Below are 13304 nucleotides of genomic sequence, written 5' to 3' on the forward strand. Positions count from 1 at the left end.
AAATTTAAATATTAAAATTTTCTTACTAGTAACAAGTAGAAAAAAGACAGTTAAAATTATCTGCTAAAGAATAAAAAATATAGCATGGCAACTTAGTTATTTTTAATAACAAGAAAGTTTTTCAGGTCTTCAATAAATATAAATTAGTAAATACAGTTTAAAGAATTCTTGTCTGACCAGGCGGTGGAGCATGGGGATAGAGTGTCAGACTGGGACATCGAGGACCAAAGTTCGAAATCCCAAGGTCGCCAGCTTGAGCCTGGGCTCATCTGGTTTAACCAAGGTTTACCAGTTTGAGCCCAGGGTTGCTGGTATGAGCAAGGGGTTGGTCACTCGGTCTGCTGTAGCCCTCCGGTCAAGGCACATATGAGAAAGCAATCAATGAACAACTAAAGTGCTGCAACGAAGAACTGATGCTTCTCATCTCTCTCCTTTCCTGTCTATCTGTCCCTCTCTCTGTCTCTGTCACACACACACAAAAAGAACTCTTAAGACTATGATGTACTTATTTACATATTTTAAAAATAATTTGAGAATAAGTTTAGATAATACATCAGAAAGAGCCTGACTAGGCGGTGGCACAGTGGATAGAGCCTCGGACTGGGATGCGGAAGGACCCAGGTTCGAGACCCCGAGGTTGCCAGCTTGAGTGTGGGTTCATCTGGTTTGAGCAAAAGCTCACCAGCTTGGACCCAAAGTCGCTGGCTCGAGCAAGAAGTTACTTGGTCTGCTGAAGGCCCGTAGTCAAGGCACATATGAGAACAATCAATGAACTAAGGTGTCGTAACGAAAAACTAAACTGATGATTGATGCTTCTTATCTCTCTCCATTCCTGTCTGTCTGTCCCTATCTATCCCTCTCTCTGACTCTCTCTCTGTCTCTGTAAAAACAAACAAACAAAAAAAACCCAAAAAAATCTACTCCTTGAATTTACTATCCTTGGAAAATAATATTACCTCAAAAAGAGACATTAGTGTGACCCACAACTGCCTTCATGTCATTTTTACAAAAGGAAGAGATGAAAGAATCTGTCCTACAATATGAATTTAATGTATGTTTAACTGAACTTCATAAATTTCTAATACAAAAAAATTATATTTGTCCTAACTGCTATGCTGTATACCTGAAATAAATATAAAGTAATAATGAATGTCAACTGTAGTTGAAACAAATATAAATAATTACATTTGAAATAAAATTGGGCTATCAGAAAAAAAGATTATTAATCAACACTCTGTCAAAGTCAAAGGAATTTAACTATTTGCAAATTTTTCTTTCAAAACAATTATGGTCAAAATATAAACAGGTAATGGCTAGTATAATGAAGCATAAAATTTCTGTGGCTTTTTGAACCACAACATTAATATAGATAATTCCAGTAAAAAAATTATCTGATAAAAATTTTTCTGCCATACAGACATGTCAGTTAAAAAAAAAAATCTATGTAGGCCCTAGCTGGTTTGCTCAGTGGATAGAGCATTGGCCTGGAGTATGGACATCCGGGTTTAATTTCCAGTCAGGGCACACAAGAGAAATGACCATTTGTTTCTGCCTCCCATCCTCTCCCCCTTCTCTGCCTCTTCCCTTCCTGAGCCAGTAGCTCTATTAGTTTAAGCACTGGCCCCAGGCACTGAGGATCACTCCAGACTAACGCATCAGCCTCAGGTGCTAAAACTAGTTTGATTTGAGCATTGGCCCTAGACAGGGTTCCTGAGTGGATCCTGGTCGAGGTGCATGAGGGATTCTGTCTCACTCTCTCCCCTCTTCCCACTTAAAAAAATAAATCTAAGTAAAAAAAAAAAATCTATGTGAATAAATTAAAAATCACTGTAAAAGAGTGGTAAAATATACATAATATAAAATTTTCTGTTTTAAATATTCAGTACAGTGGCATTAGATACTTCCACATTGCTGTGCCATCATTACTACTATATATCTACCTCCACAACATTTTCAAAAGGGTAAATGTTATGTATGGCATGTTATGTATGGCTAGCTTGTTATAAAAAACTAGCTAAACTGAAAATACACAAAGGAACTTTTATTTTTTTTTATTTTTTTACAGAGACAGAGAGAGAGTCAGAGAAAGAGATAGATAGAAACAGACAGAAACGAAGAGAGATGAGAAGCATCAATCATCAGTTTTTCGTTGTGGCACTTTAGTTGTTCATTATTGCTTTCTCATATGTGCCTTGACCAGGGGGCTACAGCAGACTGAGTAACCCCTTGCTCGAGCCAGCGACCTTGGGTCCAAGCTGGTGAGCTTTGCTCAAACCCGATGAGCCCACACTCAAGCTGGCGACCTCAGGGTCTCGAACCTGGGTCCTTCCGCATCCCAGTCTGACGCTCTATCCACTGCGCCACCACCTGGTCAGGCACAAAGGAACTTTTAGAGAAGATGAAAATGTTCTATACTTTCATTTGGGTGCTAGTTACATGGTGACCCCATTTGTTAAGACTCATTATAAGGAATACTTAAAATATGTACAGTTTATTGTATGTAATATATATGAAACAATACAAAATTTGCAATATATTCAAATATATATTCTAATTTTTAAACATTTCTATAATGACCCTGGCCAGGTAGCTCAATTGGTTAGAGCATTGACATGATACACCAAAGTTGCAGGTTTGATCCCCAGTCAGGACACATATAAGAATCAATCAATGAATGCATAAGTAAATGGAACAACAAATTGATGTTTCTCTCTGTCTCTCTCTTCCTCTCTCCAAAATCAATTTAAAAAATAAAAAATTTAGTCCCTGGCTAGTTGGCTCAGTGGTAGAGTGTCGGCCTGGCGTGCGGAAGTCCCGGGTTCGATTCCTGGCCAGGGCACACAGGAGAGGAGCCCATCTGCTTCTCTACCCCTCCCCCTCTCCTTCCTCTCTGTCTCTCTCTTCCCCTCCCGCAGCGAGGCTCCATTGGAGCAAAAGATGGCCTGGGCGCTGGGGATGGCTCCTTGGCCTCTGCCCCAGGAGCTAGAGTGGCTCTGGTCGTGACAGAGCGACGCCCCAGATGGGCAGAGCTTCGCCCCCTGGTGGGCTTGCTGGGTGGATCCCGGTCGGGCGCATGCGGGAGTCTGTCTGACTGCCTCTCCATTTCCAGCTTCAGAAAAGGACAAAAAATGAAAAAATAAAAATAAAAAATAAAAAATTTAAATGTTTCTATAAGTAATTATATTCAAATATAGTTTATATTATATATCATTTCTTTAACAAAGAACTAATGACAGATTTTCCTTTGGATTTTAAAATTTACTTTTCAAAGTTTTATGTTAATAGATGTTATTTCTAATACTTATAAAATGAAAATGAATTTTTAAAATGACTTAAATTGTTTTAGCAATTGTATAATGAGATATTTCCTAAATTATGGTAACTGGTGTATACAATCACCAATCATATATAGTATAATTTAAAGTTGATATTCATATTAAATCTTATCTAGCAAAGAACCAGCCTCCTACCCTTCAGATTCTTCAGTCTTTTCTCCATCATTATTAGTAGTACAATTTTCACTTTCTGAAGAACAATTCCTTGTGGGAGCTATACTATGTCTTCCTTAAATACAGAAACAAACAAATACAAAAACAAAGGGGCGAGGTTAGCATTTCTAGCTCAGAAAGGGTTTTTACTTATTAAATGGTTATACTATAAATGCATGGTTTCCAAGGTTAGTTAAAGATGGAAATTTGTCAGATGGCATTTCCCTCAATATTTCCAAAGGTCTATGAAAGAAAAAGTTCAAAATAAAATCACAAATTTCTAATGTTACACTGAAGATTTAAAAAAAAATACTGATAGGGTGTGTACAGGCAGGGTCAAATGCTCAAAAGACAACAATATAAATTTCTCATCCTGAAGTAAATTTTTACATCAATATTCTGACTGCTGCTGCTGAGATTAAAACAAATCACTACACTGAGGATTTCTAAAGCCAGTTATTATTTCCAAAGCAACTGTAAAAGACATGTCTTCTACCCTGACACTGTGTCATTTGACGTTATTGTTGACTGCTATAAAGGATAGCTATAAAAAAGAGAACACAGACAAGCAAGATTCCCTCTGGAAAAAGAAAGAAAAAAGTATGGGTCAAATCTCTTTACAATTTATGACATAACTAGGCTAACAGATTGCAGTAGTAAATTTCAGTATAGTAAAGAGCTTTTTTTGGAAACAGTTAATGACCTGCACATTAACATTTAAAATTTTTTCAAATATAGAAAAGACAAATTTCTAAAATTTAGGAAAATATAAATACTAATAGATATTTCTATTAATGTTTACATTAGCCTTTAAATAAATGAAAAAGGATGATTGGCATACATAGTATTTTGCAGAATTATCATAAGGACAAACACTGCATTTTATTTTAAAATCTTACCTGTTTTGGAAACTGCATCCTGACCAACCAAAGTGTCCTGAAATTCTCCCTGTGTGTCAAGAAGTGAGGATTTTATATAAGTGGCTAGAGTTTCAACAGGACTCTCTCCAGCCATTAGGGGACTATAATGGTTGTCAACAGGCGAGCTTCCACTGCTCTTCAGTTCCTCAAACCTTTTCACACACTGTAATGATATAAAAGGAAGTAAATGAAGGTCTGGAAGTTTTTTAAATTAAAAAAATGAGAAGATATATTCTTGCTTACTATTTGAAGACACTTCTCTATGATTTTTTGTAAGTGAATATTAATCCATTAGGTAACTACTGAAAAACATACATACTTTTCAAAACACAGAAGCATCTGACATTATTATTATACTTTTTAGCAAGAGGGAGAGAGAGACAAAGAGAAAAATAGAGACAGAGACAGGAAGGGAGATAGATGAGAAGCATCAACTCGTAGTTGCAGCACTTTAGTTGTTCATTGATTGCTTCTCATATGTGCCTTGACCAGGGGGCTCCAGCTGAGTCAGTAACCCGTTCCTCAAACTGGAGACCTCGGACTCAAGCTAGTGACCTTTGGGCTCAAGCTAGCAACCATGGGTTGCTGATTCCATGCTCAAGCCAGTGACCCCATGTTCAAGCTGGTAAGCCTGCTCAAGCCAGATGAGCCTGTGCTCAAGCTGCATGAGCCCACACTCAAGCTGGCAACCTCAGTTTTCAAACCTGGGACCTCAACGTTCCTGGTTGATGCTCTATCCACTGTGCCACCACAAGTCAGGCCAGGGTAGAATTTAAAAAACATATAAGCTTTAATCTAAAAGCATAATATATTTACGCTCTTGTAGAAAAATAAAGAATGCCTTTATCACCATATTTCAGGTGGTCTGTATCTATTATCAGTTGACAATTTTAACAATTTAGTTAAAAACTTGGCTAGTATTTTTACATGAACTGAGTTTCCACCAGAAATAAGACCAAATTCTAACCTACAATGGAAAGTAAACCAAAAAGTATTTGATTTGTGACACTAGATTTTCTTTATTAGAATCATGAAGAGTGTTCCTAACAGTGAGGGTTCACCTTGCACAAAATACTGTATTAATACTTCATTGCCACATATGTGACCATAGTTTGTTCTAGTATAGTGTCTTCCCCTAACCCATTAGTCATGAAATCAGGTGAGAAGGTCCAGATTAGCAATTTTAAAAAATAAAATAGAATAGATTAAAAAATATCAAGAGTGCAATAAGCATAGTAAGGCTAAGCATTCCTTCACAAAAATGTCATTTCTATGTGTATTCTAAGGTCACAACATAAAATGCCTTCCTGACTGTAAGTGTTGATGAAACAACACTGCTATAGCATCCATTTTTCAATCTCATCATCAATGTAGATGGTAAATTCTACAGCAGATTTAGTAATCTGAGAGGTGTAAAATAAGAAAAATATATGCCACATATGTGTACATATTAAATGAATAATGCATTGGATATGCCATCATTCATTTATTACAAATATTTAACAAGTATCCACTAAATCATAAGCACTATTTTCAGTATGTATGTTTACACAGTTACTACAAAAAACGCCTCCTCAAGCCTTTGAAAAGTGAAGTAATACTTTTTATTTATTCTTAATTATTCCCCATTGATTTCAGTGACAGAGACAGAGATGGAAAGAAGCATCAACTTGTTCTTTCACTTAGCTGCTCCATTTAGTTGTACATTCATTGACTGCTTCTCCTACATGCCCTCACCGGGAATCAAATCTGTGACCTTGGCCCACTAGATGATGCTTTATCCACTGAGCAACCCGGCCAGGAGTGAAGTAATACTTTTTAAAAAAGGCACTTAAAAGATATGTAAGTGTACCCTGACCAGGTGGTCACCCAGTGGATAGAGTATTCACCCTGGATGCTGAAGACCCAGGATTGAAACCCCAAGGTCTCCGGCCTGAGCACGGGGTCACTGGCTTGAAGCCCAAGGCTTGAGCAAGAGGTCATTGGGTCAGCTGGGGGCCCCAGTCAAGGCACACATGAGAAGCAATCAATAAACAACTAAAGTGCCATAACTATGAGTTGACGCTTCTCATCTCTCTCTCTTCCATCTGTCAGTCTGTCTGTCTCTCTCTGTCACTAAAAAAAAGTAAAAATAAAAGATATAGTACATACATATAGACTAAAATATTAGGTAATCAATATGCTCATCTTTTTTTTATGCTCATCTTTTTAAACAGAGTCTTAAATAAAAATAAGTAATATGGTAAAATAAGAAATGGAAAACATTTTATGAGTACTGAAAAAAGTAGTGTTGAAAGTCTGGGACAAAAAACGAACAAACATCATTAGAAAAATGTAGAGGTTCACATGTACCTATAGAGGATAAAAAATATAAATGATTTAACCAGATCCATTTTTCCTACAAAATGAGTTTATATTTTGCAACACAAAGAAAGTGGTAGGTAGGCTTTTAAAATACAGATTTTTTTGATATCATTTAGGTAAAGTTTATAGGTTTGTTGGAAATTGAATATAGATTTATCTTAAAGCTAACAGCAATTTCTAATAGTTAAAAAACAAGAAAATTATGCATTCTGAATATTTGAAATGAATACATGATTGCTTAAATACCAAATAAACTAGCCCAGGCTGGGTAGCTCAGTCAGCTGGAGGCTCGTCCCAATGCACCAAGGCTGGAGCTCTGATCCCTGGTTGGGGCACATGAAGGAGTCAACCAATGAACGCATGAATGGGTGGAACAGCAAATCAATATTTATCTTTCTCTCCCTCGTCTCTCCCTTCCTCTTTCTCTCTAAAATCAATGAATAAAAATTTTAAAAAAACTATAAATACTTTAAACTATATAGTTCAAAGGATGCAAAAATCTATGATGGGATAACATAGCCTATTAAATAAATAGTGTTGGGGCCTGACTGGTGCAGTGAATAGAGCATTGGACTGGGACACAGAGGACACAGGTTCAAAACCCCAAGGTTGCCAGCTTGAGCACGGGGTCACTGGCTTGAGAATGGGATCAGAGGCGTGACCACATGGTCCCTGGCTTGAGCCCAAGGGTCGCTGGCTTGAAGCCCAAGGTTCTTGATTTGGGTCCAAGGTCACTGGCTTGATCAAGGGGTCATTTGCTCTGCTGTAGCCCCCCAGTCAAGGCACATATGAGAAAGCAGTCAATGAACAACTAAGGAGACTAAGGAGCCACAACGAAGAATTGATACTTCTCATCTCTCTCCCTTCCTGTCTGTCTGTCCCTAACTGTCCCTCTCTTTGTCTCTCTCCCTCTGTCACAAAGTAAATAAATAAATAAATAAATAAATAAATAAATAAATAAATAGTGTTGGGAAAATTGGACAGATACATAAATGAAACTAGATCACCAAACCAACTTGCACCGTACACCAGAGTAAACTCAAAACGAATTAAATACTTAAATGTTAGACTCAAAACCATAAAAATCCTAGAAGAAAACATAGGCAGTAAAATTTTAGATGTTTTTATGTAGCAATATTTTTTTCTGCTATATTTCCTTGGGCAAGGGAAATAAGAGAAAAAATAAACAAACGGGACTATGTCACACTAAAAAGTTTTTGCACAGCAAAGGAGATCATCAACAAAATGAAAAGACTGCCTGACCAGGTGGTGGCGCAGTGGATAGAGCATCGGACTGGGATGCGGAAGGACCCAGGTTCAAGACCCCGAGGTCGCCAGCTTGAGCGCGGGCTCATCTGGCGTGAGCAAAGAGCTCACCAGCTTGGACCCAAGGTCGCTGGCTCCAGCAGGGGGTTACTTGGTCTGCTGAAGGCCCACGGTCAAGGCACATGTGAGAAAGCAATCAATGAACAACTAAGAAGATGCAACGCGCAAAGAGAAACTGATGATTGATGCTTCTCATCTCTCTCCGTTCCTGTCTGTCTGCCTCTGTAAAAAAAAAAAAAAAAAAAAATGAAAAGACCACTCACTGAATGGGAGAACATATTTTCAAATGATACATTTAATAAGAGGTTAATATTCAAAGTTTATAAAAAACTTATACAACTTAACACACACACAAACAAAAAAACCAATTCAATTAAAATATGCGCAAAGGACCTCAATAGACACTTCTTCAAAGAGGACATACCGATGGCCAATAGTCACATGAAAAGACGTTCAACATCACTAATCATCAGAAAATTGCAAATTAAAACCACAATGAGATATTACCTCACATTTGTCAGAATGGCTTTTAGCATTAAATTAACAAAAAACAAGTATTGGCGAGGATGTGAACAAACGGTAACCTTTGTGCATTGTTGGTGAATGCAGACTGGTACAGCCACTGTGGAAAGCAGTATAGTTATCCCCCAAATTAAAAATGTGTCCAGGTTAATATATTTAATACATAGTTTCTCTTCAGATCGTATAAATCTTTCTCCTTTTAAAAATGTTCCCTGGCCAAATAGCTTCTTTGGTTAGAGCAGGGGTCTCAAACTTGCGGCCCGCCGAACAATTTTGTGCGGCCCGCAGACTAATCCACGAAGTTCAAAATATTTTGGATAAAATTAAGTAAGCCTAGGGGCCTACTTGTATTTTTCATTTCTCTAGCATCCTAGCTAGATATTAGCTTAGTTAACAGCAGTTGTGATGCGAACTACAGTTTCTGGTCATTTTGTGACACTGAGTAAACTGCATGTACGATTGTGCTTGTTGTACTGATTTTTTTTTGTTTTCAACTGCAGTGAGAAAAGTGTTGCATAACAGTTGCCTTTTGTAGACCTAGTGCGGCCCGCCCAACGGCTGTGATCTTGCTCTGCGGCCCACATGCTGAGTTGAGTTGAACAAAGGTTGCCAGTTCAATTCCCAGTCAAGGCATATACAGAACAGATCAATGTTCCTATCTCTTTCTCGCTCTCTCCCTTCCTCTCTTTATAATCAATAGAATAAACAGATTAAAAAATTAAAAATGTAATTGCCTTATGACCCAGTGATTCGACTTCTGGGTATATACCCAAAGAAACCTAAAACACTAATTGGAAAGAATATATGTACCCCTATGTTTTTTGCAGTATTATTTGTAATAGTCAAGATTTGGAAGCAGCCCAAGTGTCATCCATCAATAGATAAGTGGATAAAAAAGCTGTGGTACAACCTGACCAGGCGGTGGCGCAGTGGATAGAGCGTCGGACTGGGATATAGAAGACCCAGGTTCGAGACCCCGAGGTCGCCAGCTCGAGCATGGGCTCATCTGATTTGAGCAAAAATTCACCAGCTTGGACCCAAGGTCCCTGGCTCAAGCAAGGGGTTACTCGGTCTGCTTGAAGGCCCATGGTCAAGGCACATATGAGAAAGCAATCAATGAAACAACTAAGGTGTCGCAATGTGCAACGAAAAACTAATGATTGATGCTTCTCATCTCTCCGTTCCTGTCTGTCCCTTGTCTACCCCTCACTCTGACTTTCTGTTTGTTAAAAAAAAAAAAAAAGCTGTGGTACATTTATACAACAGAATACCACTCAACGATAAAAAAAGAAGGACATCTTACCCTTTGTGACAGCATGGATGGACCTAGAGGGCACTGTGCTAAGTAAAATAAGTCAGTCAGAGAAAGACAAGTACCATACAATTTCACTCAAATGTGGAATCTAATGAACAAAATAAACTAACAAACAATATAGAAACAGACTCAGATAGAGAACAGACTGACAGCCTTTAGACTAGGGAAGGGGGGGTTGCAGGGCTGGGTGAAAAAGGTGAAGGGGTTAAGGAAAAAAAACCCTCATAGACAATGTCAAGTTTGTGATTACCTTAGGTCAGGGGGCTAGGAGGAGGTACAAGAGGGTGCAGCGGGGATAAATGGTGAACACACACTACAATGTACAATGTACTATAGAATTGTACCCTTGAAACCTATATAATTTCATTAACCAATGTTACTCCAATCAATTCAATTAAAAATATATTGTTAGCCTGACCAGATGGTAGAGCAGTGGATAGAGCACTGGACTGGGATGTGGAGGACCCAGGTTTGAGACCCCGAGGTCGCCAGTTTGAGTGCAAGCTCATCTGGTTTGAGCAAGGCTCACCAGCTTGAGCCCAAGGTTGGTGGCTTAAGCAAGGGGTCACTCAGTCTGCTGTAGCCCCCCAACCCCCGTCAAGGCATATATGAGAAAGTAATCAATGAACAACTAAGATGCCACAAAGAGGAATTGATGTTTCTCATCTCTCTCCCTTCCTGTCTGTCTGTCCCTATCTTTCCCTCTCTCTGTCTCTGTCACAAAAATTAAAAAAAATACATATATTGCTAAATGTTCTTCTGTGTTTAAGCAAAAATTACATATCTATGTACGAAAGAATGAAGTTAAACCCCTTATCTAACACCATATGCAAAAATTAGCCCAAAAGATCAAAAACTAAATATAAAAGTTAAAACTATAGGACTCTCAAAAAATATACAAGTATAAATTGGGTGAGAAGAATTTTCTAAGCATGACTAAAAAGGCAGACATCGGAGTAAAATGTTCATAGATTTTAACACAAACTTTTATACATTTGTACCCATGTGACTATAGTAACTTAATAGGTTAAAAACAAACAGAGAAACAAGGTTGATCAAGGTTAATATATTTAATACATAGAAAACTGTTATTATACCGTACCAAATCCACAAATAGAAAAAGGACATGGAAAAATAAAATATAAAACATTCAACCTCTTCAGGATTTAGAGAAAGGTAATTGAAACTGTAATGAAATAACACTTATTAAAAATATATGTAAGGCCCTGGCCGGTTGGCTCAGTGGTAGAGCGTCGGCCTGGCGTACAGGAATCCTGGGTTCGATTCCCGGCCAGGGCACACAGAAGAAGCGTCCATCTGCTTCTCCACCCCTCCCCCTCTCCTTCCTCTCGGTCTCTCTCTTCCCCTCCCGCGGCCAAGGCTCCATTGGAGCAAAAGTTGGCCTGGGCACTAAGGATGACTCTGTGGCCTCTGCCTCAGGCGCTAGAATGGCTCTGGTTGCAACAGAGTGACGCTCTAGATGGGCAGAGCATCGCCCCCTGGTGGGCATGCCGGGTGGATCCCGGTCGCGCACATGCGGAGTCTGTCTGACTGCCTCCCCGTTTCCAACTTCAGAAAAATACAAAAAAAAAAAAAAAATATATATATATATATAAATATATATATATACACACACATATATATATGTAAATGAGAATTTTGAAGACACACACACACAAATAATACTTTTATAGACAGTGTAAAGGTCAGACACCCAGTTATGCTGACTGGAGTATAACATGGATGACCCTTCTAGTGGGCAATATGCAACAAGAGCCTTAAAAAAATGCGTAAGCCCTCTGATCAAGCAATTCTGCTTCTGAGATTATCCCTTAAGGAAAGAAGAATAAGATATTTATTTGTAGTAGTCAAAAGTTGAATATAGCCTACATAGCCAACAAAAGGAACTAGATCAGTAAATTATGATATAGCTCAAATAAAAGAATCATATACTGCCACCCAATATTATAGAAGTCTATTAACTGACACATTAAGATGTTTACAATATGCTAAGTAAAAAAGCATGCAGCAAAACAGTACATTTGTTATATGTCTACTTTAAGACTGAATACATGTATAGAATGTTCTACTTAGTTGTGCATTCACTGGTTGCTTCCTCTGTGTGTGACCTGAGCAGGGATCAAACCTGCAACCTTGTTGTTTCGGGACAACACTCTAAGTGACTGAGCTAACCAGCCCCAGGGCCCAACTATTCCCTGTTTTAAAGCCTAACATGTAAAAATCCAAAAGGTGAAAACATATAAATTAGGGAGTGATAATATACACAAAAACATAAGTTCCAACAGTACTTCCAGCCTTCTGCAGAGTGCATTTCCACCAATGAAATAAAAGTTGGTTTTGCATCTCATTTGCATAATCAAACAACTTTCTTTGACTTGTTTGCTTTTCTGATGTTCTTGTTTAATAAGAAAAAAATCAAATGCTTTTTTTTATCGCTTCATATTCATTTTAAAAATCCCCTAATTTTTGTGAGCAGTATGTTAGAGATTTAATAAAACAATCTTATTTACAAAAATTTTATCTACCCATAATTTTATAGGAACACTTCTATTGCTTAAATTAAGATATTGTTACTGAATTTTCAGTTGTATAAACATGCAAGATAAGGTTAAAATTAAACATACCAGATGTGTTCATGTATTATATAATTTATATACAGTTCGTATCTAGTCAAATCATATCATATGCACATTCAGTATTTATACCTACATATGAATAAGTAAAACTCAAACCTTTTTTTCTCTTTTATTAGTTGTTCCTTGAAATTGATCATTTTTTCTGATTTTTTTTCAGGAAATACCTGTGGGACTGGTATTTACCTCTTTGGGTGTTAATCCAGGCACAAGCCTTGCTACAGTTTCCCAGTTGATGGTCTGATGGATTCCGATTAATGGATAAAGGATCATGTCCAATACCATCTGATTATTATTGTTCAGGAAATTGTTGTTTTCTGAATATCCACGACTCATCTTTTGTAACTAGAGATAGAGAACACAGATTTATTTGCATCTGATACACAAATGTTTTAGATCATTATAAACCAGTTAAAATTCATTCTTAAAAATGATCTGTTACTATGTAAAGGAATAATAAACTGACCAAAAGTTAACACAAAATATCTAGTTCAAACTCTTCAGATATAACAGCATTTTAATATTATGACTTGGTGGATGGATGGATGGCTAGCAGGATGGATCAATAGATCTACATGTGATTAAAGTATATATAATACAGAAATATTAGTGGTAGAATATAAGAGGTCCTGGCCGGTTTGCTCAGTGGGTAAAGCATCAGCCCAGCATATGGATGTCCCGGGTTCAATTCCTGGTCAGGGCACAAAGAAAGCAA

General features: G+C 37.7%; 2 protein-coding genes across 4 annotated transcripts in view; both read right to left on the reverse strand.

Moving 5' to 3' along the window:
• Positions 1–13304, reverse strand: part of REL (REL proto-oncogene, NF-kB subunit) — a 428703-nt gene that overhangs the window by 227948 nt on the left and 187451 nt on the right. The window lies entirely within an intron of this gene.
• SANBR (SANT and BTB domain regulator of CSR) overlaps positions 1–13304 on the reverse strand; it is a 108792-nt gene that overhangs the window by 44974 nt on the left and 50514 nt on the right. For 2 of the 3 annotated variants that reach the window (XM_066378195.1, XM_066378194.1), the window contains exons 2-4: positions 12776–12934; positions 4388–4571; positions 3471–3564 (exon numbers count right to left, since the gene is read on the reverse strand). In XM_066378195.1, coding sequence (XP_066234292.1) covers positions 3471–3564; positions 4388–4571; positions 12776–12925 — 428 coding nt within the window. In that variant the 5' untranslated portion in view covers positions 12926–12934. Of the gene's footprint in view, positions 1–3470; positions 3565–4387; positions 4572–12775; positions 12935–13304 lie in introns of those variants that run through there. The other variant, XM_066378196.1, reaches the window with a different exon arrangement.

Source organism: Saccopteryx leptura, chromosome 3, assembly GCF_036850995.1.
Source record: "Saccopteryx leptura isolate mSacLep1 chromosome 3, mSacLep1_pri_phased_curated, whole genome shotgun sequence".
Classification (NCBI taxonomy): Eukaryota; Metazoa; Chordata; class Mammalia; order Chiroptera; family Emballonuridae; genus Saccopteryx; species Saccopteryx leptura.